Source organism: Condylura cristata, unplaced genomic scaffold, assembly GCF_000260355.1.
Source record: "Condylura cristata isolate star-nosed mole 26May11 unplaced genomic scaffold, ConCri1.0 scaffold00030, whole genome shotgun sequence".
NCBI lineage: Eukaryota > Metazoa > Chordata > Mammalia > Eulipotyphla > Talpidae > Condylura > Condylura cristata.
The window spans coordinates 26,584,970-26,611,065 of record NW_004567131.1 but is presented as its reverse complement, the minus strand read 5'-3'; the positions used below and the strand labels follow the sequence as shown (position 1 = coordinate 26,611,065).

General features: G+C 49.1%; 1 protein-coding gene across 2 annotated transcripts in view; it reads right to left on the bottom strand.

Annotated features, from left to right (window-relative positions):
* Nucleotides 1-26,094, bottom strand: part of SUSD4 (sushi domain containing 4) — a 108,661-nt gene extending 82,567 nt beyond the window's left edge. The window contains exons 1-2 of one of the 2 annotated variants that reach the window (XM_004691333.2): nucleotides 25,966-26,094; nucleotides 25,197-25,376 (exon numbers count right to left, since the gene is read on the bottom strand). In XM_004691333.2, the coding sequence (XP_004691390.1) occupies nucleotides 25,197-25,341 (145 nt within the window). In that variant the 5' untranslated portion in view covers nucleotides 25,342-25,376; nucleotides 25,966-26,094. The remainder of the gene's footprint in view (nucleotides 1-25,196; nucleotides 25,377-25,965) is intronic. The other variant, XM_012731320.1, reaches the window with a different exon arrangement.
* Nucleotides 26,095-26,096: the final 2 nt, after the last annotated feature.

Here is a 26,096-nt window from a genome sequence, read left to right as displayed (position 1 = left end):
AAAAAAAAAAAAAAAGAAAGAAAGAAAAGAAATGTTAGGAACCTTTCTGGCTCCGTGATGAACATGACTTGCAAAGTCCTTGGCACATAAGCAGTGCCGATAGGTCTAAACAAAAATTAGGAGACAACTGCCTTGACAGAAATAAGAAATAAGAATGTCACATTCCATATGAAGAAATCAGTAGGTGCTACCTAAAGATGAATCTAAGAAATCAAAAATCCCAGTATAACCAAACTGTTTAGAAGTAGTAAAAGCGCTGCCTGGGAGAAGCAGGGCCAGAGGCCTGGGAAGACTGAGATCAAATCTCAGGCAAAGGGCAGTTTCGATTCTTACTGCAATTCCTGCCTTGCAGAACCAACATGGTGAGAAGGGTCAACCAACCTTCCATAGATTTGCATGAATCTGCTTCATCTATGCAGTAGCATTTGGTGATTGGATGGGAGAACTTCAGTCTGACGAAGCAAAAGATTCATTAGAATGGCTTCAGAAGGTACCATCAGCTACTCAAAGCAGTAAACCTGTTTTCAAGAAAAGCTGGAATCCATTCAAAGCATTAGCAACAGATTAGAATCATCAGTAATAAGCCGGGTGATGTCTGAATGTAAGTGTTGTTGCTAAAGTGGGTCTATAAAAAACTGAGCTGGCCATGAGTCTTGCTGGAGTTCCCACTATAATTATCTCACCCAGAAAGAGAACTGTCGAAGGGCAAGTTTGCAAGCTGGCAATAATAAAGGTGATAGCCACCTGACCATTCCTTCTACTTAGCGCTTCCACGTATACCACCTCATTGTCCCTTTATAGCTGTAGGTGGTGCAGGCAGAAACGGAGACAGAGATAGAGACAGATCTGTAAGGACTCAACACGGCTAATGTCCAGGTGAAAATGGAGCCCGGCTCTTCTGACTCAAATGTAATGTTAATCTATCTCGCTACCCCTTCCCACACTATCAGGCACACTGTTGGTGGTGGTCTCAGATTATCTGGAGAAGAAGTGGCCCCTGTGCTGTGCCACTCGCACCCCCTGGAGGAGCTTGGAACCTGGTGGACGTGCTGCTAAGATGGCAGGAAAGCCACCTCCACCGGTCGTCTGCCTGGTCTACCTCGTACCACCCGCTCCCTGCCAGCGCATGCTCCAGATGGCGGTCAGCAGGCGGCCTGAAAAGTCCTCTTTCTACTTCTACATGACGCACTTGATTTATTGTCCATCTTCCACTAGACTGTACTCCACGAGAGCTGACGTCTCCACCTTAGTCACCAAGCTTCCCTGTGTGTTCAAACATTCAGAAAATGTATGGGCACACGGTGACACTTCACAGAGCCTCCCCCAGATGCTGAGCGGACAATACCTTAAAGGTCTAAATTTAGCTTGAGGTGTGAGGGACAAATATAAGGATCCAACTAATGAACTGAAAATGGGGGTGGGAGGAGATGGAAGCTCTCGCTACAACTGGGTGTTAATAGCAGAAGCTCTACTGCAACCTTAACACCACCCAAGGAAGCCATCTGCTCAGAAGATGCTAATTAGGACAGCGTAGCCTGGAAGCCCAGGGCCACCACTTGCTTCTGTGAGCGGCGCCCAGAACTGTCAGGACACACTCTTCTCCCTGGCCTATGTAGTTACCTGCCACACGGTCTGCTTACAGGGTCACTGCCCAGAGTTGCTTTTGTGCTCAAGAGGCAGGGCTGTTGCTTCCAGCACAAACAGAAGCCAAGACAGAGGAGCCTCACAATGGGAAAATGAGGCCAAGCCACACCAAGTCCCTTCATAAGGCTACCAGGAGCCCCTCGAGAGCCTGCCCGATGGGGGTCACCAGCCCTCTGGGCACAGCCTCCTGCTCAAGAAGGACGATTGTCTGCTCTACTCAAGCTCCCTGGACTCTTAGGGAATGCTTGAACTATTTTTTGTTTCCTTAAAAAGGTGAATGGAAATAGTACATTTATTCAGGACAAATCTACACAGTCAGTGTAAAAAATCAGGTTTCTTTGATTGCAAAAGCAATGTGGAGAAAAGATTTAGCTCCCGTTTAGCAGACTGGTATGTACATGGACCTGTATCTTAAGCAAAAATGGGACAAATGAATTAACTATTAACTAAGATAGTCCATCTCCCTGAAAACACAAAATCAGTGGGTTGAAAATGAGAAAAGGGATCCTGAGGCATGAGGCTCCTTTCCTGGGAATCTTTGGGCTCTCTGCTTTGCCATCAGACCCATCATGGTTACAGAGTACCCAGGGAAGCTTCTGTCAATTAGCACAGCTCAGAGAAGCCGGGAACATGGCAGCTTCTCTCAGCTGAGGCCCAGGGAGAAGGACGCAGGGAGCAGCTTGCAGGGTCTACCTTCTACCCGCAGGGGGACCAGAGAAGGGCTGGAACAGAACATGGTGTAGCCCACTGAGTGCTTCAGAAGGAGCCTGTTAGTGTCAGGGAGGGTGGGCTGGGAGAAGCAATGCTGGGGGCAGAGAATCAATGAGGAATCTTCTTCAATGTCCCAGGAATGACAAGAAGGGCGTGGAATAAGGGCAGAAGAGGGACAGTCCTCAAGGCATGTGATATGCTTCCAGGACAAACTGGACATGAAGAGGCAGGACCTCTGAACAGTAGCGAAACAGATAACACTGCCTTTGACCAAGTTGGGGATGGGGCTTGAGAGAATGATATAATTCTGGTTTGGACAAGTTGAGGTCTGCCTGGAGACCTCACAAAGAAGTGCCCACTCGCAGGAGCACCCCACCATCGGGGCCAGGGAAACCATCTGAGCAGGAGAAACAGACCCAGTTGGAGGTTGGCATTGGAGTCACGGGGTAGATGAGCTTGCTCAGGCAGACTATGTGGAGTGGGACAAGAAGACAAGACAGAACTCTGGGGACAGAGCAGGCCGGTGTCCACACAGTCACGGGTGGAGAGAGCCTCGGGAAGAAGCAGTCAAGTGCTGCAAAGCTTAAGAAAGATGAGAAGAGGCAAGAGACTGAGTGGTGGTGGTGACATTTACCAGGATAATTTCAGTGGAGTGGAGGGGGTGGAAACCATATTGTTGTGGGTCGAACAGCGAGTTGGAAGTGAGGAAAGAGACTAAATATGGACGATTCTCTCTAGAAGCTCACTGTGGAGGGGAGAGAACATCAGAACAGGGCCGGGATCAGGAAGGGTTTTGATTTGAGAGCTATGGCGACCCATTCGTCTGCTGCAGGGAAGCCTGGAGGGGCAGTGGGACGATGGAACAGAGGAGCAGCAGACCGCCCACCATGTCCCCAAAGGCACCCTGGCTCTCGTGCTGCTGCAGCACCTCCAGATCATCAAGTGCTCTCAGATCTGGTGTGAGACCGACGGGCCACCAGGGCAGGGTCAGTAAACCTAGCTAACTCTCTGCAGAACCTCACACAACCTCATGGCAATTCTTCAATATATAAATTCCCAAGAGCCACCCAGATCCACCTTCTCAGAGTTGCGGGGAATTGAGGCCAAGGAATCCACCCTCACAGAAGTTCCCCAGGGATTTCTACACACTGGGGCTGAGCTGACTTGACATGCCCCATGAACATTCTGCTCAAGAGCCCATGGAAGCATGGGGAGGTCTCAGCCCCCACCCAGAACTCGCTGACCCCGAGGTCTGTGTCACTTTTGCCTGCAGGGTCCTGAGGGACATCGACCCGGATTGGCTAAGTTGGAGGGAAAGGAAGTCTCATCCACCAGCCTTCCTCTGACAGGGCAACAGGACAGAAACCTTTATCTCTTTAAAGCTGTCTTCAGGGCTCTCCCTGGTGGCGCAACTGGTTCAAGTACCGCTTTATGAAGCTTTCCGAAGCCACTGCAGCATGAGTTTGATCCCTGGCCAGGGAGCTGACCCACATGGCGCAGCAGACCTCTCCTCCTGACCTGCCCGCTGCTCCCCTCAGCAGTGTACTTTGTCAACCTGCCAGTTCTGCTCCCTACTCTGTCTCTGGTGAATCCTCTCAGCCCCCGCACCTCTGGCCTCTACCCCAGCTCTGTAAGCATCAATAAATCTTTAAAAAAAAAAAAAAAAAAGCTGTCTTCAGTGGGCTAGGAAGAACTGCAGGTAATAGAGGCCAGCCATCATCTAGCCCAAGTCACATTCCCTGAAGGGGACCGCCACGGCCAGATCCTGGAAGAAAGATCTGGTGGGGACAGCGGCTTTAGAGCTGGGCCCAGAGCCGGAGCAAAACATGAGCGGTGCCAAGAAGTCACACGCCCTGTTTGTCTGAGAGCCGGGGAGCTGCATGTGTGTCCATCACTCCTGTTCCCAAGTCAGCGCAGCTCCCGTGAAACTGGTCCTGCCGTCTGGAGCTGACAGGGATTCAGGCACTGCAAGCTCGGAAGACCCACGGCTTGTCAGTGCTCTGGAGGGCGGTGGGACCAGACGGGCGTCTGTGCAGGCACGAAGCAGGCTGCCTCCAGGTGGGACGTGGAGCTGGGTGAGCACACGGGCTGCAGCCGTGCCGAAAGCCACGGTCACCTCGGGGTCAGACGTGAGCAGGAAGCCTCCCACTGCAGAGAAGGCTCTGGACACACACGCCACCCTCCAAGGAAGGGCTGTCAGCATTTTTCTTCCTTTAAATCCTCACTAATCGAAAGGCCAGAATGCTCAGTCGACTTTGACTGCGGGAGAGCTGGGCTTCTAAGGGGTTCCAGGCAAGAGGTCCGGTCTAAAGAACACAAAATGACCCCCTTAGTCCTGTGAATGAATGAGGTAGTTTGGGAGACAGAGAACCTGGACATTTATACCCAGAGTGGCAGAGAGGATGTCAAAAAGCGGCCAGACTCCCCGTAGAAAGGTTTCTTAAATCTCCATTGTTTCAGAACTATAATAAGCTCCCAGCCAAAACTGACTTCTGGCAGACAACTTATCTGACCTCACCCGTCTGATCCACTGTGTGTTACACAGTCTTTTAATCTGCCTCGCATGTAGGAGCTGTGTTCTAAGAAGGCTACAAAAGCAACTTTGATCACTGAAACACACACGTTTGATAGACAAAGTCCTCCTGCCGAAGCAGAACCGTCACGAGCTGGTGTTCTTTGGGGAAGTGTTGTTGTTGTGAATGTGTAAAATCCGAAGTTATCCACAGAGCCTACCTCTCTGGAGGTTTTCCTTATGCTGCCGGGTCCCCACTACATCACAGGAAGCCAAAATGCAGAACCAGATGCCCGTCTGGGTACTTGGCAGGCCACGGTGCTGCTGCAATTAGCAAGCTGGATCATGATTCAGCATCCGACGCGGGCAGTTCCATCAGAGCAAAGCGGCAGCTTAAAAATAGCACAGCGGAGCTGCATCTCGCCGGCCGGGCTCCACGCGAGGCAGGTGCCGCCAGCACCTGCGAGGATCCCGCCACCCCCCCACCTCGAGCGCCTTCCAGCTGTGCTGGCAAGTGGAGACAAGGAGGCGGCTCCCCACGGAGAACACCCCAGATGTGCTGGGGGCGCCCAGCCCACTGACAGGTCCCAAATGTTTCCAGGCGTGGGTCTTATGTTAAATACAGAGGGGCAACCAGCCTGACTCCCCCCAGTCCCAACCAGGACAACAGCTGTGTGAGAGCCCCACCAGATGGGGACCCCCAACTCCCCTCTTTCCAGTTCTTGACCAGTGAGAAGGCTGCTCTCAGCCTGAGGGATGGGCGTAAACATCTTGGTCAAGTGGAAAGAGGTGACATTTTGCACTCAGAAAGAGGCCTAGCTGGGTTCAAACCCATCACTACCCCACGCTCTCTTGGCCAGATTATGTCAGAGCTAATGGCACGGTTTGATGGTCATGTCAAGCATAAATGAGATCACCTGGAAAGCTCTGACGAGGATGTACAATAGAAATAAGTCTCAAAAGTTCAACAGCTCTTGCCTTGTTTTGTTTCTTCATAGCCAAGGTTGAGGTGGGTTGCCCGAGTGCACCTTCGACCATGGCCAGGAGGACAGGAAGGGACGTAGAACACACAGGACAGAGGAGCCCAGCAGAGGGTCTCAGTGTTTTGTTTTGGGCCCAGTTTTCACTGCAGTTTCTCCAGCTCAGTGACAGCTTTCAGAGAACACAGCGCTATCTTAGGGGTTGATGTTGCCTTTAGAATTGTTCTACCCAATCATCCAAAAGGGTATTTATGATACTGGAGAGGTTCGCCATTTTTCTGAGAGTACTGGTATTGAATATATGTCACTTGTCCCAAAATTAATCTACAAATTAGCAAAATGATTCTAGAATGTATCTGGAAGAATGATTTCACAGGAATTAGCTGAGACCATTTTGAAAAAGAAGAGTAATGAATGGGGATTCGCTCTATCAGATTGTAAAGGGTACGAGTAGTGAAATAGCGTAGTAATAGCACAGGAAAGACATCAAATCAATGGACTATAATCAATGGGCCAGAGACAGAACCAGCCATTTAAATGAGTTTAGTATATTATGAAGGTGGTATTTTCAACCAGTAGGCAAAGAAGGGGCTGCTTGGTAAATCATATGGTGCAACTGTCTGACAAATGAGAATAAACTATATCCCACTTTTCTGAATACACATAAATGAGTTTCTAGATTGATGAAAGGTTTAAATATAACAAATAAAATGCAGAAAATATTGATGAAAGGTTTAAATATAACAAATAAAATGCAGAAAATATAGGTTGCTATTTGAATAACCTTAGACTGGGAAGAACTTTCTAAGCAACATCAAATAGCAGAAAGCACAGAGGGGGAGGGGGGAAAGTCAACAGAATTATCATAAGTGCAATTAAAAGGTGAGTGGGAAGGGGCACAAAAGGAAAGATTTATTTATTTGTGCATACAGAACTGGGGTGCAGGCCAGAGACTCAGGGGTGGTGAGAGGCTTCACCGGAGACAGAGTAGGGAGCAGAACAGGCAGATCGACGAAGTACACTGCTGAAGGGAGCAGCGAGCGGGTCAGGAGAGGTCTGCCTCGCCATGTGGTCACCTCTGGGGCAGGTGGGAATCGAACTCATGCGGAAGCGGCTTTAGATTCTCAGTGCTGTGCTTTAACCTGCTGCGCCACCAGGGAGGGCCCCTATGGTGATCGTTTTTGAATGTGTACAAATACAGAATCACTATGTTGTACACCTGAAACTAAAACAATGTTGTATGTCAATAATACTCCATAAAAAGGGAATTAGTTAAATGTGTCACTTGAAATTCAGTGCTTAAAAGAAAATGAGGTTTGCAAATTTTTAATAGAGACTGAATTACCAAACACAAGACAAATAGAAATTGCAAGAATGGTGACTGTAGTACATGTGAAATATATACATGTTAAAAAATGATATATAATATACGTGAAGGCTTTTTACAAATGAATAATCAAAAGAAAACAGTCAACAGAGCATGAACCAACAATTCAAACAAATAAATACAAAGGGGCCATGAAAGACTAAAGACCTGAAGCTCTGCTCTCTCTAGCCACACTGGCCTCTTTTTAGGTTCCTGAGCATCTATCTGGTCTGCCTCCTGACACAAGATCTCTGCATAGGCTCTTCCCTCCACCAGGAACACCCTGGCCCTATGATCTTAACATAGCGATTCCTTCTAGTCTCCACTCAAAGGTAACTCTCCCCAGGAAAGCCTTCTTTGAACACACCCCCTCAACCCAGACTCAGCCAGATTCTCCCGTCCCCCTAGTGAGCACTTTCAGGACCAAGTGCTCTTCTTCACCTCACTTTTCACAGCTTGTCATTACACATTCATCTTTGTAATGATCAGAATGCTTATCTGTCCCCACTGGACAAACTTTGTATTATGCTGGTCACGGTTTTACAGCACAAAAACTAAATAAGTTATAGGCTATGCAGAACATGGAATAGTAAACAGTTAGTTAAAATGTTATAAAGGATTGGGGCCCTCCCAGGCTGGTGCAACGCAGTACTGCAAGCCAGCTGCAGCTGCTTCAGTGGAGTTCCATCCCAGCCCGGGAGGTGACCCACATGGCGCAGCAGACCTCTCCTGACCTGCCTGCTTGCTCCACTCAAAAGTGTGCTTCATCCATCTGCCTGTGCTGCTCCCCTCTCTGTCTCTGGTGAAGCCTCTCACTGCCCCTGCACCTCTGGCTTGTACCCCAGTTCTGTATGTATAAATAAATCTTTTTAAAAAGTTATAAAGGATTAATATTTACGAGTATAAAAGATAACATGTTACTAAGTAGCAAAACAGGTTACAAAGTAATTCAGATAATGCCATGTGGAGGGATATGTCCAGAGAGAAAAGAGACAGAAATCACATTTTTAAGAGAGGGTTAGAATGAGATTTACTTTCTTTATTTTGCCTATTACCTTTAAAAATGTCAATAATCAACACATACTTATGCATACACGCACATGCATATTGGCAATTTAATAAAGGAAAAGGGTACAACTAGCCATGGCTTTCCTTTCTGGCCTTGGTACCCTTTGGGATTGTGTAAGAACAACAGCGGGTGTCTCTTTCCACGCATCCTCTGTGACCCTTCTTCTCCACTCCTCTAGCTCTCCTTCCAGTAACAGAAAGAGACAGAGCCCAATGCCAACCTATGCTGTAGAGCTCTACTCAGCCCCCTCCTATCCCAGTTTCCCTATCTTCAGGAAATAAAACCAAACCTAAGAGCACAATGCACTTTAAGAAAACCTTAGATTTCATTAATAGCCAGATTCCTAAGAACAGTTCAAGTGGAACATGAGTTACAAATCTTTGGACAAGTGCCTGTGCTCGGCCTCCAAGAATGGTTTGTACTTGACATATGTGGGTACCTGGGCCCCCTAACAAAATGGAAGAAGGGGCATTTGTAGGTCTTAACATTCAATAGCAAAAAGCATTCTCATAATGTTTCAAAGATGAGCATACTTGATGCATTCGTTATGCATGACATGGCAAATAAACAAGACTCAGATGTGAAAGTGTTATTGCCAGAGGTCAGAGCAGGGGTGGGAATGGGACTCAGTTTCCCAAGTGAGGATCTCATGTCACTGAAAAATAAATTTCATGGAGAGTTTAAGGATCCCACTTGCCTGGCATTTTTAACAGGGGAAGGAGGTGCTGATACCGCAATTTCTGGGGCTTCCTTTCTGGAGAATAAAATTGGCCTGCTTGGAGTATAAAGGACCAGGAGGGGAAATAATAATAATGATGAACAACTATATACTAGAGACATTTTATGGGGATGGAATGAGGAATGAGATCAAGAAAGGTGGGGGGAGAGAAGTGCACTAGACTATGGTGATGGCACATGGGTGATTTGGTGATGGGAAGACAACAGGAATTATGATTGAGATAGGAAAAGGCACAAAGTGATATAAAAGTGAACTATTATATTTTTAATAAATAAATATATTTTAAAAAATAAGGAAGAAAAAAAAATTGGCCTGCTCATTTCCAGGTACGGGAAGAACAGCCGGCACTTAGCACACAAGATGGCTTGCCAAGAACTTTCTCCCTGGGAAAAGCGCATCCTTGGGGGCCGCCAGGGACAAGATCTGCTTTCCTTGTCAGGGTGAGCTCAGTGCTGTCCCATGAGACTCAAAGCTCAACACCAGACACCCCCAGCCACATCACATGTTCCCACAATTTTTCCCATGTTCCCCATGGCCCTCATCTCATCAGGAAGGACATTTCCCATTTGAGGCTGGGCCCACTTTCCTTCCACCAAGCGCTACAACAAAGCACAAGTTTGACACAGACTCCCGGGAAGCCGGTTTGCATCGTAGCGTCCGTCTGGACAGTTTTCTAGTGTTTGGAACATTTAGCACTATTTTTTATGTTCAAGGCTAGGAGTTTGGGGGTGAGAAGAAAAACAGATTCTGCAGAAATAATCACGATGTCCTCTGTTGTCTCTTTCCACTTGTGTATAATTTTTTAGCTGTTCATCTGTTCTTTCTCTCTGCTTCTCTAAACTTTTACTGAAGAGAAGGGCAGGGGAGAGGAAGGAAAGCTGGGTTATTCATGAGGAAGTTCACATATACACAACTCCCATCACCCACAATACGTAAATAAAGAAATAAAGGGTGTTGTGGTGGTGCTGGGGAGACTCACTCGAGTTGAAGGGATGTGCACAAGCCAACCATAAAAACGCAGTCTCCAGGGCCCTCCCTGGTGGCGCAGTGGGTTAAAGCACAGCACAAAGAAGCTTAAGCCACTTCCCCATGAGTTCGATCCCTGCCTGCCCCGGAGGAGATCCACAGCCACGGCAGACCTCTCCTGACCCGCCTGCTGCTCCCCTCAGCAGTGTACTTCGTCGATCTGCCTGTTCTGTACCCCACTCTGTCTCTGGTGAATCTTCTCACCCTCCGCATCTCTGGCCTGTACCCCAGTTCTGTACGAATAAATAAATAAATCTTTAAAAAAAAAAAAAAAAAAAAAACACAGTCTCCAAAGTCACCAAGGAGCTCTCAAGGGAGGCTGTCGCTCTGCACAGGGCAACCAGCTGCTCCCTAAGCTTGGTCCCAGTTCAGTGCCCCTGCACCATCCTCACTCCCCTCCGCCTATGTGAACACTCCCTTGGTCTCCTATGAGGACACGGAGGCAAACCGAGGTGCAAGGCCATGTCCAAGATCATGGGCTTATTAAGAGAGGGAGCTGGGCTTCCCATCCAGGCCGCCTGACTCTCCCCATTCCCCAGGCCTCAGAGGCACCAATCACAGAGCCAGGTCCCTGCTCTTCTCCCGAGACCACTGAACGCTGATTGTAATTACTGCTTCCCAGGAGATGGCTTGCAAGACCCCCTTTACAACCCCAACTTCTCTCTTCCTGTCCTCATTCTCAAATGCCTGCTGGGCAATTCTACCTGCATGTCAAAATTTAAATATCTTAAGACCAAACTCATCATTTTTCTAAAGTAAGCTTTTCTTCCTGACATCTCCATTACAGTTAATGATTCCACTCTTCTCTCTGACACCCACACTAAAAACCTCTGGCTGTAATTTCTTTCTTGGTCTTCTCTATTCTCCTGAAGTCAGTCTCTGAAATGCCTTCCATGGCTTTCTCGTCCCATCCATTCCTGCTGCCAATACCTCCTCTGGGTTCTCAGCACCCCCAACTTGGAACACCTCCTCGTGGTCACCTGCATTCCTGCCTAGCCTCCCCCCCCAGCCTACCCCACCCCCAATCAAGGACATACCGATCACTCTAGAGCAGGTTCCTCAAGCCAAGGACTTTTGGGGCTGGAGAGCTTTTTGTTGTAGGGCTCCCTGTGTTGGAAGGTGCCGAACATCAGGCCTGACCTGTCCCCACGACAGCAGCACACACTATCCACCCTGCCCCACAGTCATGACAAACACAAATGTCCCCTGACATTCACAAATATCCCTAAGAGACAAAATGGCCTTGGCTGGGAACCAGGACCCTAAAGATTGCTTCAAACAAGCTGCTCCTTTGAAGAACTCAGAGGTGCCCAGTGGCCTCCTGAAGGATTTTTAGAAAGGAAACAGTTTTTAAGAGATGAGGAAACTATTTTTCCTACTTGTGATTGCTTTTCTCTTAAGATTTTGGGCTTGCCAACTTCTGGTCTGTGGTCCAGAGGGTTCTGGGGAAAGAACATCTAAAGAGGAAAAGCAGGCGGACTCATCCTTAGTCTGACAGCCCAGGCCCCACGGCTGAGTGTCCCAGCCCGGAGGCACTGGGCAAGGCAGGCCCCAGGGATGAACCAGAGGGCAGCCCGACCCCAGCACTTCCTGCTCCAGGACCTTGGGCCTGTCCTGTAGCCTCTGTCTGCTAGTGTTATGTCTGAAAAATAAAGATGAAAAAGGAGCCAAATTCATCAGAAGAAATGAGTGGGAAAGGGCCCAGCATGAAGCAAATAATTGACACCCACCCATATGGTTAATACTGTTTACTACCAGCCCCACTGCCTGTATGTCTCCCAAACAGGCCCCCAGCTCAGGCCAAAGGGAGTCCTCCGCGGCCAGTGGACATACTTCATGGCCGCTGAGATTACTTCTCATGCTCTCAAACCCCCTGCTCCCCATTCCCGCCTGTCAAAGTTGTTCATGGCTTTCAAAACCCAACTCAGATGTGACCTCTTACAAATCCTTCCCTCTTCAAGCAAGTCAGAAGCCAGCCACTCCTCCTGTTCGGGACCCCACATCCTGTCTATGCTAGGCACATCCTTTTGGCACAATTACAAGTGACTGAATTATTTTCCAACTAAATACATCTCAATTCCCAAGGCAGAAACCCTGCCTTAGGGGTTACTCTGCAGAATCTGAGAGTGTGCCCTGTACACAGTCAGTACCAAGTAATTCTAACTTGAATGCATATATAAAGTCACTAAAGTAAGATAGTTTGATAACCCAGGGATTTCTTATCAAAGACAAGCATTTTAAGGCATCTAAATACTCAACCTCTGCTAAAATGAGTCAGACATTCTTGCTAACATGTACTTATAAAAGATTTCAAATTTTCAGTTCTTAGTTGCAAGGTCTTAACATGTCTCTACTTTTTAAAAATATGTTAAGCACTGAATTACTATTCCCACATAAATCACTAATTGCTTCACTACAGATTTGCTTTGTGCTGGCTTTGACGATTTCACCATAGCCAGTTTTACTAAAACCAGTGTCTGCTTGTGAGCATGAGGTTCTCAGCACAAAGGGCTCCTCAGTATGTCTTCTCCTGGGTGTTGGTGTGAGCGAGTCTGGCTCAGGAAGAGAATTCACACTACTCGGCAGTCATGAAACAGGGACTCCCAAACTCCTGTGCTCCAGCAGAGGGACCAAGAGTCTGGGCCTCCGTGCACTGGAAAAGAGTCGCCCGGTGCATTGCCGGAAACACAGAGAGAACTGCCAACGAAGTTCTGGAACTCATCAGAAAGGAGCCTGCATATTGGTCCTGGGCCAGTACATGGGCTCCCGGCATAGTCCAGTGAGGATTGAGGGACCAGCCCAGCCAAGGGACCCTGGGGTGCATAAGTACAATAGGACTCAAGGGGCCAAACTACCTTCTCAGGGAAGCAAAGTCTGAAAGACAACAGCATATTTGAATTCTACTAAAAAAAAGTGCAGGGTTATCTGAGTGCCCCATAGAGCTATAAATGTATTAGAGGGAAATTAAAACAAGTACTTAGTAGCTCACAAGGATGTGAAATACACCACCTGAGACAAAGAGCAGGGAGCGAGGATGGACCAATTCAGGAAGCATTTAAATGAATTTATGGAGAACATGTTCACAGGATAACGGAAGCAACATAGTAGTGCTGACTGAGCTGTGTTCTGGACCAGTCTGGTTCCAAGTGCTTTTCCATGTACTATCTCACTTAACCTACTCCCTGCCCACCATGGGGGTCCTGTTAGAATGAACCTCAGTTGTCTGGAGAACAGCAAATGATGTGACAGGAAAGTCCCACCAGAGAGCAGATGCCAAGGTCCAGTCCCAGCTTCTCCACTAGCCAGCTGTGAAGCCAGCAACTCTCTCCTCTCTGGGCCTTGGGTTCTGCGCCAGTAGCCATGACAAGTCTCTAGAAGGCCCTTCAGCTCTCATACTCCACACCCAACGCCCGACTGGGTGGATCACAAATCTGAACAACAGGGACATTGATTATGTTTTTAACATTCATTATGGAAAAATAAAACAGAAGCAAAAAAAGAGAGAAACCAGTTTTTTTTTTAATATATGCAACTAAAACATCCATTTCTAACACTGGAAACAGTAGCATAATCACAGTTATAAAGTCTATAATGCTTCAATATGTCATAACAACATGCTGAATTGCAGAGATAACTGAGACAAAAGCATCGCTTTTGCCTGTTTATTGGACTATTTCTCATTCTGCCCATATTTGAGGGGAGGGATCAAGATGAATATTTTCCTCACATAATTTTGTATAATAACCCAGGCTTTGGGGACCTGCCTATTATTCATCTGCGAGTCTCTCTGTTCATCTGGCCTAGTGTCTTGAGCATAATAAAGGCTCAACAGACATTTGTTGAGCAAATGATAGACTCACCTCTTCCATGTGTATCTATCTTTTGATATTTATAGAGAAACCACTTAATAGCAGCGTTTTTCTAAATGGCAGCATGTGCGCCACTGCCAGGGTGTGAAGGGTTAAATTCCGGCCGCTCTCCTGTAGCTGCCAGTGCAGTGGATACATCAGCGACCTGTCTACCTGTCCTCCTTCGGCACCTGCTCCCCAGCACATCTTAAAGCCCAGCCTGTGGGCAATTACGAAGTTTTGGGATTGAATTATCTATGGGCTGGGCTTCAAGATGTGCTGGGGAGCAGGTGGCGAAGGAGGACAGGCAGGCAGGATCTACTGAGACTCACTGCTGAGGGGAGGAGCAGGCAAGACAGGAGAGGTCTGCTGCGCCATGTGGGTCAGCAACCTGGCTGGGGACTGAACTCAGGCCACAGTGGCTGGTAATAGCTTGATAGAGCTGAGACTGTAACCTCTGTGCCACCTACAGACCCTCTTCAGAGAAATGTACACACAAGTCTCCCACAAGTCCAGGGGTACAGTAAAGATGGTGCACAGATCTCTGAAAGCAGCTCCCAGGCAGGAGACTAAGAACCCGTAGGATGTGGTAAGCAGAAGGGGTGAGCAAGAGCATAGCACTCAGCTGATTTGACCTCTGCCTTCTTGGCACATCCAGACAAGACCCTTACAGACACCCTGAAATGGCATCAGAACCAACCCTAAGTCCATAAACCACACAGAAGCTCCATTTGTTTCCACTTAAAATGTCAGAGGAAGGGGGGGGAGGAAAAAATTTAAGTAGGAGAGAACTTGCTTCCCAAAAGATAAATTTGAAATGACTTAAAAATACAATCGGAAAATCTCCTATTACTGTAGATATTAACCTGTCACTTCTCCACAGACTAACTCTACATAATAATTCAATATTTACCTGACCTAAACCAGGGGTGGGTCCGCGGGTGGCCTGGGGAGTCCCTCATAATTGATTTTTGAGTGCCCAGCAGCTGTAATTGAATAATGGGCATGTGTAGCAGTAGGTTGATTAGGTCATGGCCCTATAATTTAGAAACTCTACAAATGTGAGCTTCTAGGTCACCCCTGGACCCCACCATCAGCGGCTGCATGTAGTCTGTGTAGAGAAAGCCTCAGGAAGTGTTTGGTGAGTGACTTAATAAAATGTATGAAAGGTAAGTGAATACTCTGTAAACCTCCCCCCACCCCACCACCACCGTCCCCCCCAACCCCCCCCCACATGCAGGTATATGTGGCCACACCTTGGTTTACCCCACTTCTTCCTCCCCTTCACCTAGTGGCCACGCTTCTTCAAAATTCAGCTTCAGCTCTGGTATCATCTCCTCCTGGAAGCCTTCCCTAGCTAGGTTAAAAACTCAGGATCCTTATACCTTTTCATCAAAATTAACATTTGTTTTCTTTTAATATCTACTGGATTGTGTGCTGAAAATTCAAAGGTCGAAGCCCTAACCTCCAATGAGACTGTAGATACAGTACAAAGGGCCTAGACAGAGGTTAAGGTTACAGGAGCTCATAAGGCTGGCATCCTGATTGGCAGGGCAGGCATCCTTATAAGAAGGGAAATATGTTTCTTCCTCTCTTTCCTCCACACAAACAAGCCAAGGAAAGGTCATGTGAGGACACGCTAGAGGGTAGGCCAAGAAGAGCCCTTCTAACAAGAAACCAGCCTGCCCGCACATGGCCTCGGATGTCTAACCTTCAGGACTTTGAGAAAATAAAGCTCAGTTGAAATCCTCCAGTCTGGGCCCTCCCTGTGGCATAACAGGTTCAATTCCTGGCCAGGGGGATGACCCACATGGCACAGCGGACCCCTCCTGGAGCACCCACTGTTCCCTTCAACAGTGTATTTCAGTCAATCTGCCTGTTCTGCTCCCCACTCTGTCTCTGGTGACTCTTCTCACCCCCCACCCCACACACACACCTCTGGCCTGTACCCCAGTTCTTGTATTTATTAATAAACAAATCTTTTTTTTTTTTTTCAATTCCTTCCGTCTGCAGTATTTTGCTACAGCCACCCAAATGAATGCATCGCAGTCTCAACATACCGACTCAAGTTCCTTGAGGGCTGGGCTGTATCTTATTCCTATTTCTAGTCTCAGTCCTTACACATAGTAAGTGCCTAATAATTTCTGAATGAGTAAATGTAAGAGCAGATGAAGGCAGAGGCGGAAAGAATACCTCACTTTCTGACCCTTAGGAATTCAAAGCCACATTTGAGCCTGCATCCGGTCGGAGTACGCAGAAAATCAAACACAAGCAAACTCAAGTAAAACCAGAGGCCAAGCCTAATACCATCCTTCCCGCCAATCACTGCAGCTGATGTTGCCGCCTGACCTGGGCGTGAGCAGTAACAGGCAAAGAAGTTTGGAAATAATAAAACGCTCTAGTCAGTGACATCTTTTATTCATATGGCAGCAGGCTGTGACTTTCAAACCTGGCCGTAGAGCCCTTTGAACCACTGACCAGGCTTTGCATGTGGGGTTGGACTAGACACATGCAATCTTACCCTCATGTCGTTCAATATTCAGTGTTTATATTATTATTCCCATTTCACACATGAGGCCCCTGAGACAGACACTGATTGAGTAGTTTGCCTCACAAAGCAATGGGCCTGGGCCTCAACCCCTAGGGGCCAGCTCCAGCACCCTGTTTAGCCAGACACCTCCCACCCCCAGCCCCATTCTGTCTAGGCCAATCTTTCGGGGTACCAAGGCCCTCTGTGTAGATGCCCAGGCCAGCCCACATGCACAGACCTCCCTGGAGCAGCAATCCATGATTCTAATGCTCTGAGAGCTCAGAGCAGAGACGTCTCAGAGTTAGGGGAGCCCAGACCATGGAAGAGACAGCACAGAGGCATAAGCTGTGTCCTCAAGGGTGGGAAGGCTGTAAGCTAGGAAAGGGCAGGAGGGAGTCTGGACAGCTGGAGGAACAAGCAGGCAGCAGGTTCAATTTGGATGCTGCTCTCCCCCCCTTTTTCCCAGGTCAATGGATCACCCTTAGTGCACCCCCTTTCTTCTGGAACTTAACACTTGTAATGAACACATGGCCACTTTGCTCTTCAGCTTTGTGAGAGCTGCCTATGTGTGCTCTCCTCAACACAGGAGTCGTACTGGGAAAAAAAAAAAACAGTTAAAAGTAAATGGAAGGTCCAAGGAGAATGGGCCGGTACAAAAACTCTTGCATTCCTGCGCATTAGCTTGTGCTGTGTCACCGAGAACATGACCCAGTTTAGCAACAGCATCAGCACAGCAGGTACTAGAGAAACGCCAAGTATTAGAGACGAGGCACGCAGAGGTGAGATGTACACAAACCTCATCGCAAAGGTAAGGTAGGGACCAGTCGCAGGCATGGCTTTGATTTAAGCCCCCGGTAATCACACTGCGCAGAAGAAACAGAGAAAGAAGGATCTCAACAACAGCAATGAGAAAGAAACACAGGAGCCCGGCCTTAAGCATGGCTGCAGTGTCCCATGAGGCAAAACGCACCTGCCGCCGAGACAGGGCAGGTTGGCTCCCATTTTTAGACATGCCATGTGTTTGGGGAGCCCCCAAAGAACTGGGTCTTCCTTCATCTGGAAATGACAAAGGGCCAAAGCTCAGCGTGCTCATTACCATGTAAATGAAAACTGCAGAGGCAGATTTTCAGCAAAGCCACTCTCAGGGGGATGAGTGCCCTGCTATTTCTCATAAAACCATGCAAGACCCTCTTCTCTTAACTCAGAGCCTGCTGATCAGGTCATCCTTGCAGGAAGCCTTCTGCAAGTCAGACCCTGGAATGCCAGGAGCTCACTCGTGGCAAAAGGCTGAAGACAGTCAGGGTCCAAGGAGAAGCAACAGCCAGAACTCATGGCCAGCTAACAGGCTGCTTTCCTGGAGGCCACTAAGGCTGGAGTGTCCACAGAGGATTTCCAGGCCTTTCCACTAAGGAGTAGCCACCCTAAGATCTCCAGTCCACAAGCACCCCAAAGTAGTATCCCACCTGCAAAGCTTTATAGAGTCTCAAAAATTAGAGTGTGCGACTGGGGTGAGAAGAGACATCCACTCAGATGGAGCACTCAATTCTCAAGCTCCTAAAGCAACTCCTGATACGTCCACCATCCTAGCTGAGCCTGAAGTTGCTGGTCCGCTGTGCCCAGATGTCCCCAGACACAGAAACACCGAACAGGCTAAGGGAGCACGGAGAGGGAGGGCCACGTGGAGCAGATGCCTCCCTCGGACTGCTGAAGCACCTATAAGCCATCACTCGCCTGCCTCACATATTTAGTTTCTTTTTCCCCAGAGGCCTCTGTGAGCACACAAAAGGGGCCGATTGGGCTTGAGCCAACAGCTATTGAGAAGTTCCTCTCAACGGCATAAGGACCTTCTCCATCCCCAGACGCGACTATTCACTGCACACGCCAGCAGCAGGGACCGGGCACAGGCTGACACATCCCACTTTGCAGCAAAAGAGCTCCCCCAGCTGCCTGGCATCATGTCCACACAAAATGAGCTCTCACGGGGGTCAGGCCCCTCACGTGGGGCGGCATTTACACGCAGTGCCCAGCATCCCTGCCCCTCCCTTCGGAGGTCCAGGCAAGCGCCAAAAAATGGCCCCAGGCTCCGTGGAGCAGGTCGGCTTCCAGACAAGCAGCCACGGCTGTTTTGTATTCTTGTCTCCTGACCCTGCCTCCTCTGTACTCACACCTCCCACCCCTGTGAAGAGTAGAGGAACAAGTTTTATTGCCCCTGATTTACAGATGAAGAAACCAAAGCAAGCAGAGGTTAAGTGACTTGCTTGGAGGTGACAGAGCTGGTCATGGGGGGGGGGGGGGTGGCAGAGGGAGCACTCTGACAATTGTATCTTTGAAGATTAGCTGACAGCCTGGGAAGACGGCATCTTTGAAGGATGGAGGACAGGCTGCCAGGGGACTCGTGCAAGAAGGACATAGGCCCAAAGCACTGTGCACATAGACATCCCAGCACCCCAGCATGAGGGGGATGGGTGTCAGCAGGGAGAGAGCCCCCAGCCACCATCAGGGCTCACACACAAGGTCCCCTCTGCTCACCGTCTCCAGGAGGAGAAACACTCACAGCTGCCCACGGTCCCCCAGGGACGCTGTCAAATCTCGTGCTGCGGTTAGCTTTGTTTTCCCAGTGAAGGCTGAAAATACTCTGATTCTTCTGCAGCCCAGCCTCCAGCATCTCTACGCAGGTTCTCCACCTTCCTGCCATCACTGGTCCTGTTCTTCTTTCTTGCAGCTGGTACAGACATCCAGAACTCAGAGAACTTAAACATCAGCCTAGAAACAACCCACCTATCCCAAATCAGACGCGATCGTCAATAGCCAGAATCCAGCTGTTATCATCACTGTCACTGCCAATACTGGTAGTAACACACACTCCTCACTCTCCTTACTACTCTTGCAAAGGAAATGGAGATTCTTGCTGGGTATTAGTATTATTTCCTCAGTTCACTCTACACACCCTTCTGGGGGAAGCCCAGCCTCTCCTGCAGTCGGGCAACCTCTCCATGCGGATGACACACAGATCTACTCCTTCAGTGCTCCTCTCTCTCCCATGCCAGGCTGAGTTTTCAACTGCCTGATGTACAGATGGTACCCAAATGGGTGTTCTGCAGGCAATGCAAGCCTCCTCGTCCAGAATGAGCTCATTAGCTTCTCTCCAAATGACCAGTGAATGTTCTTCCTCTTCCTCTACCCCCTCAGCCAGCCAGCTGTCTGGCCTCTGTTAACTCTGCTTCTTCACCTCTCTTAAGTGCACGTTTTCCTCACCAGTTAAAGTCCTCATCACAGCCCTTGGGGCCAGGGTAGGAGTTTCCACAATAATACAAGTTCTCCAAGGACAGGCTTTATTCTCTTCCGCACTGTATCCTACACCTCGTCACTGGTACTTACACCGTAAATCCCGAATAAAGCCAATCTCCCCTCGGCCTTGCATATTTGGAAAAATTCTGCTCTGAAACAAAGAACAGATCACTGGATGCTCCTGAAGATAGACTTTCATAGCTGCAATTCCTAAGCATTGTAGTTAGCAGGGCAGGCGCCGCCAAATGCCTTTCCAGCATCTCCTTGCCTCCTTTCTCTCAGTCCTTCTGGAAGACGGCCCCGAGTTACTCCTTGTCTTCTGCTCACATTCTTTCTCAGTCTGAGTGTCTGCTTATGCTGTCCTCTCCCTGGGGGAGGGGAGGAAGGCACCTCTCAACACCTCTGCCTGAAAATTTCGTTGCTAGTTCAAGACTTTGCTCATGTTTCGTCTTTGGTTTGTCTTCCTCTGCTCCGCCCCCTCCTCAGAGTCCCCCAGGATAAACCCCCACTGCAGGAAGCACCATACCATGCTGTGACCATGAGTTATCTGGGATTCCTGGGGACAGGGTCAGCAAATACCTAGTGATCTCCACAGCACACACCGGCTCTGGTAGGATAGGGCATTGGCTAGCTTTCAGGACAAAGGAATATGCCTTGGCAGGGCGAATCCCTGCACAGCAGTTGTAACCAGCATTCACGACTAGTTAGTGATGAGGTTACCTCAAAGAGTAATTGATACTTCCTTCTGTTAAGGCATCTCATTTTCACAAAAACCATGGGAGGCAGATAATCCAAATATTGCCCCCATTTCAGATAATGAAACTGAGAGAGCAACTAGGCTACTATCACTTAGCCAGGTGGTGACAGTAGCAAGAAAATGTGTCCTTTGTGCTATTTATGGGAATTTCTTCCTCTCCAGCCTCTCTCTGCCTCAAGAAATTAAAACACATCCACCACATCATTCTTATAAGCAAATGAGCACTTTCCATCAATAAGACAATGATGTCAATAGAGGGGCGATAGGAAATACCTGGTTCCCTTCAGCAAGCCACACTAGGTTCCTGCTCTAAACCCTTCTAGTAGATTCTCCACCACCTGCTGAGTGACGTTCAGAATCCTCACCAGCGTGTCCAAGGGCCTGTATCATAGGGTCCCAGTATTTACCCTGCCGCCCCGCGGCTTCCCTCCAGACACTCTATGTTCTAGATTAACTCAGCCATGCTCTACTCCCTGAATAGTCCACCCATGAATCACCTCCACACCTCTGCACAGGTGCCTCGACCTCTGGGGTTCCCTAACCGCTCCCCCTCCTCAGATCCCAGCCTTAATGTCACCTCTTCTTAGGATGTTTCCTGACTTCTCCTCCAGCCACCAAGACCACTTCCAGCTCCTCCACTTTCCAACAGATACAGCCCCCACTGCCATGAAGCCCTTGCACTTGGGTAACTCACCAGTGATAATTATTTTCTAAATGATGTGGCAGTAACTTGCCATCAACCAGCATTAGCTGAGCATCACTGGGTGTCAGGTTCTGTGGGACATGAAAATAAAGTCAAGGTTCTTGCCTGCAAGGGACTCACAGCTTAGCAGATGAGACAGCGCTAAGACACTAGGTCCAGTGGAGACCATGTGCGGGGAGCCATAGAGACAAGGAATGTGAAAGGCATTTTACGTTGAGCCTTAAAGAGAAATTTGTAGTTAGGCTCTTCCTGGTTAGGATGCAACACTGTAAGCTGGCCACATCTGCTTCAGTGTGGGTTTGATCCCCAGCCTTGGGGCTGATCCACATGGTGTGGCAGACCTCTCCTGACCTGCCCACTTCTTCCCTCAGCAATGTACTTTGTCAATCTGCCTGTTCTGCTCCCCACTCTGTCTCTGGTGAAGCCTCTCACCCACCACACCTCTGGCCTATACCCAGTTCTGTATGCAGAAATAAATAAATCTTAAAATAAAATAAAATAAAATAAAAATGTGATCTGACATGGTATGTATTAGGTAAAATTTAACCATTGTTATATCTATATCTGAAACTATCTTAAAAAAATAAAAAAGAAGCTTGTTGACAGGGGGGGGTGGGCCTGGGCCCTCCCTGGTGGCGCAGCACTAAGAAGCTAAAGCCACTTCCTCATGAGTTCTATCCCCGCCCCAGAGGTGACCACATGGTGTGGCAGACCTCTCCTGACCCGCCCGCTGCTCCCCTCAGCAGTGTACTTCGTCCATCTGCCTGTTCTGCTCCCCACTCTGTCTCTGGTGAAGCCTCTTACCACCCCTACACCTCTGGCCTGTACCCCAATTCTGTGTGCATAAATAAATAAATCTTTAAAAAAGAGAGAGAGAGAGAGAGGAAGGAAGGGTTCTTCTAGGAAGAAAAGAACATTTTACAGACTAGGAACAGGCAATCAGTAGTCACTGACTGGAAAAGCAAAAGGCCTGGAAGGGCACTGGCTTAGCCCTTCTCACTACCAACAACCTGTGTCTGTTTTGCCCCTTCTTGATTTACCTCTTTCACACCAACCCAGTGAGGTGGCATCAGCCTGGTATTATGGAGGAGGACACCTAAGACCCGAGGCCCAAAGCAGCCAAGAGCTGAGCATGTGTTGCAATAACACGAGATGTGCTTATGACTTCACCTTCAAGGGCCGACTTATAAAGTCTTGGGGCTCCTTCTCGAAGCCCGGGGACACTCCAGGAGCTTTCTGGGGCGTGGGATGGAGGGGAGCAGCCACTGAAGCTGCAGTCCATGCAGATTCTGGGAACAGTGGGGTCCTGGGGCTCCCGATAAACCTGCCACTAGTCCTCTCAGCATATATGGTGTTAATGGCCCCAACTGAGGACCTGTCCCCCTAACTTAAGAAAGACAACCGGCAAGAGGCACCTAGAGTCACACAGGCCCGTGACAGCTCTCTAAGTCTCCAAGAACTGATGTGAATGCCTGGCTCCCCGGGACAAAACATGTCACTGTTGATGGGGTGACATGGAGTTCATTTCCCCCTTTTCTCCACAGTGATCATTTTCTGAGTTTCTCCCTTTCAAGTTCAGGCTTTTTCAGTATGCCTGTATTGGGCACACTCTTTTTTCCCCTAGCCGAGACTATTCTGTCCTGTAGTGCCGTGCTCCATTTCCATTGAAAGCAATCAAAAATGAAAATTCTCATTTCAGAACAGTGTCTATTAAGTATGCTCCTTTTTGTGGATAAAAAGGAGGGGAAGCACTCTCTGAGGGCTGATTTTCTGCTCGATGTGTCACCTACAGATTAGATTCTGGGTCAGCCTTTCGCTCTCCAATGGGCCATTTGCATATGGTAATTGAGAGTGATAACAGAGTCAGGAGTCACAACCAACTTATTTTAAGGAATGGCTCAGTCCAAAGCATTACTCATCAAAGTGTGGTCCTAGCACCAGCCCCCACCGCATCACAGCGGGGAGCTTGTGGGAAATGCAGGCGGTCAGGCCCTGCCCAGACCAAAGGAACACAATCTACGTTGCAGAAGGACCCCAGGTGATTTGCAGGCACGTTAAAGTTTTAGAAGCACAGGTCTAGAATTAAGGTGAATTTCCTAACCATCCTGGAGCATCTGTGTTTTTTTCCTAAGAAAGAAATTTCTGTAGACTCCACAGAACATCCCTCTCCACTCTGCTCCACCCAAACTGGTTCTCCACAGAATTCTGAGATGATACACATTCTTCTAGAAATCACATTCTCAGCCCAAAGGAGAAGAAGAGGAAACAAGGCTGATGGCGAGCCTTTTGCAGCTTCTGATACCTAGCAGCAGCTCTGAAATCGAGCAGAGACAGTCAGCCCTCACCCTCTTCTTCAGGGCTCTGGATCTTTTTATTTGGCATCTTCTCCAGGAAGACAGAGAGTGAGGAAGACGCACCCTGCAAGTATATGGCTGACCATTGTGACACGGCGGGGCTGTGCCGCACTGGGCTCTGACATCTTTGAGGAGAAGGCAGAGTCCAGTGTACACAGCCTACAACAACAATCAGACGTACGCGGCTGAATCCGATTAATCTGTCATCCACAGGGACGAGAGGGGCAGAGAGGATGGAGAATCACGTGGACCTGGTCTGAGGAACGACAGCTAGAACCGGAAGCAAGAGAAGAAAGAGGACAAGGCATGAGCCAGCCCTGCTCCGTGCTTCCGTCCACTATGCCGCTCACCAGGAAGCAAACCTAATGTCCAGGGCCAGCCAGAGGCCACGCTGGAGCTGGCTTGGCATGGCTTTTGACCTTGTCCTTTTTAAAAAGGAAACGTGCCTTTGATGTATCTTTGAAATGTTTATTTCTTATGAAAATAAGAGCACCCAAAAAGTTAACCCTTATGAAGAAAACAAACTGCAGCCAGATCCCCTTCTGTTTACTCACTCATTCTCACCGACACACACATCACAGAAAGTGCTTTTATCTGCCAAGTATCTTCCAGATCTCTCAGTGAAAGATCCAAGTTAGCATGATGCTGTATTAAGCCCAACCTGTTATTCCCCTCCTTCATTTCGCTGATTTATTTTCCCTCTCTTTTTTCTATCTTTGCCTCAAATTCCCTGAGACAGCAACATTCAAAAACACTAGAATGGTGCTTCTGCGGCTACTGGTACCTGTTTTTCGACCAGTTCTCATTCACTTATATGTTTAAAGTATGTGAGCTCTGAAAACAGGACTCAGTCCTTGTAATTTTCCCACATCCGCAAGTGCTCACAGACCATGGGAACTGGACAGCAGTGAACAGTGAAGACAGATTCGGAGATTCAGGCAGGAGCCCCATCTGCCTGCCTCTACCACCAGCAAAGGATAGCACCCCCCTCCGCCTCCCCAGGCAAACACAATATAGATAGCCTGTGGGCACTGAGGCCGTCAGTCTTAATTCAGCATCTTTGACAAGCACTGGAGTTTATTCCCCCTAAAAACCAGATCTCTGAGAAGTCAAACCATCTTCCAAAACACCCCTGAAGGAAAACCTCTTCCTTCCTGCCCTTCTAGCAGACATGCCTGCACACACCACCTCCCAGACAAAGTTAACTTTCAGGTAAACCTGCCAGTCTGGTCCTGTTTCAGACCCGACACATTCACAATGCATGCCTCCATTCAGGGACTGAAACCTGAGCCCTCTGCTGAGGGCACAGACAAGGGTCAACGGTCCACAAACGCACCTTAACCACAAATACACTTCTTTAAAAAATGATATCTCTCTTGGCCAGAGTGAGAATAAGGGACCAGGCTTTATTGTCTTTTCTTTAGGGAAGCCAGGCTGGGAGGCTGGTGGGAAGCTCCAGACAGAACGTGGGTGTGTGAATCTGTGCGGGTTCCACAGAGGAATTTTCTGGGAACTCCAGGGGTTTTGAGGAAAGGTAGTTTTAGGTTCCACGCCTCCGGTTCTCAGGTACCTCGGAAGTCTGACTGTAGGGGGGAGTGGCAGGGCTACCCACCAGCCTGGCTACCCTCCCAACCTCCCTGGGTCCTCGGGCCACGGCGGGGTCACTCACCGCCCGTGAGCTGTGCAGGGCCAAAGCACAGCGCCAGCTGAAACCACAGGATCACCGCCAAGAGTCTCTGGGGGGATTGAGGCTGCTGCTGTTGTTGCTGCTCTAAAAATCCATCTCCATTGCTCGGGTTCATTCCATGATACATCTTTCATCCACAGAGGGCATCCGGCTTGCTAGAGTCTGCAACCAGGAACCAACACGACAATACTCCAGGCTGCCAGGGGGCTCGGGGGCCACGCTCCCCCTCCTCCGCCCTAGGACCGGGAACCTCGGCTTCCCCCGTAGCACCTCCATTGCTCCCCGCGCGGCTCCCGCCCCCTTTCCCACAGTGAGATGCCCCCGCTTCCCCCTAGCACGGTGTACACGGAGTAACAGCCGCCGCGGGATGCTGCGCGTGCAGGAGCGATGGAGGAGGGGAGGGAGGGCAGCGGTTAGCGCACAACGCTCTGCGCCGGTCCCCGGATCCAGAGGCTGTTGCCATAACAGGAAAGTCTAAAGCCTCCCAGCATCTCGGGGCCGATAAAAGCACTTTTGCCTGGGCCTACACGTTTCACTCTTAGGAATCCGACAATGTGGCACCGATCCCCCTAGCTACTTCACTGTTTTTCCCCGGGATCGGGATGGGTCCTTTGCCCAGTCCCCTATGAGATCTCTCTGCGCTGTCAAAAAATTCCCCCCTTGGAGAGCAGGACCGAGCTCCAACTCGCGGTCCCCGGCCTGAGCGCGCCGCCCGGGGATGGAAAGCCCCTTCCGGGGCTCTCGGTCTTACCTGTGGGTCTCATGCATGCAGCTTCCTTCCCTCCTCCGCCTCCTCCCCCCGCCAGCCTAACCCGCATCTGTGCGCGACCTCTGCTGCCGCCGCTGCGCGAACAAGCGAGACGGAAGCCTCGCGGCGGCGGC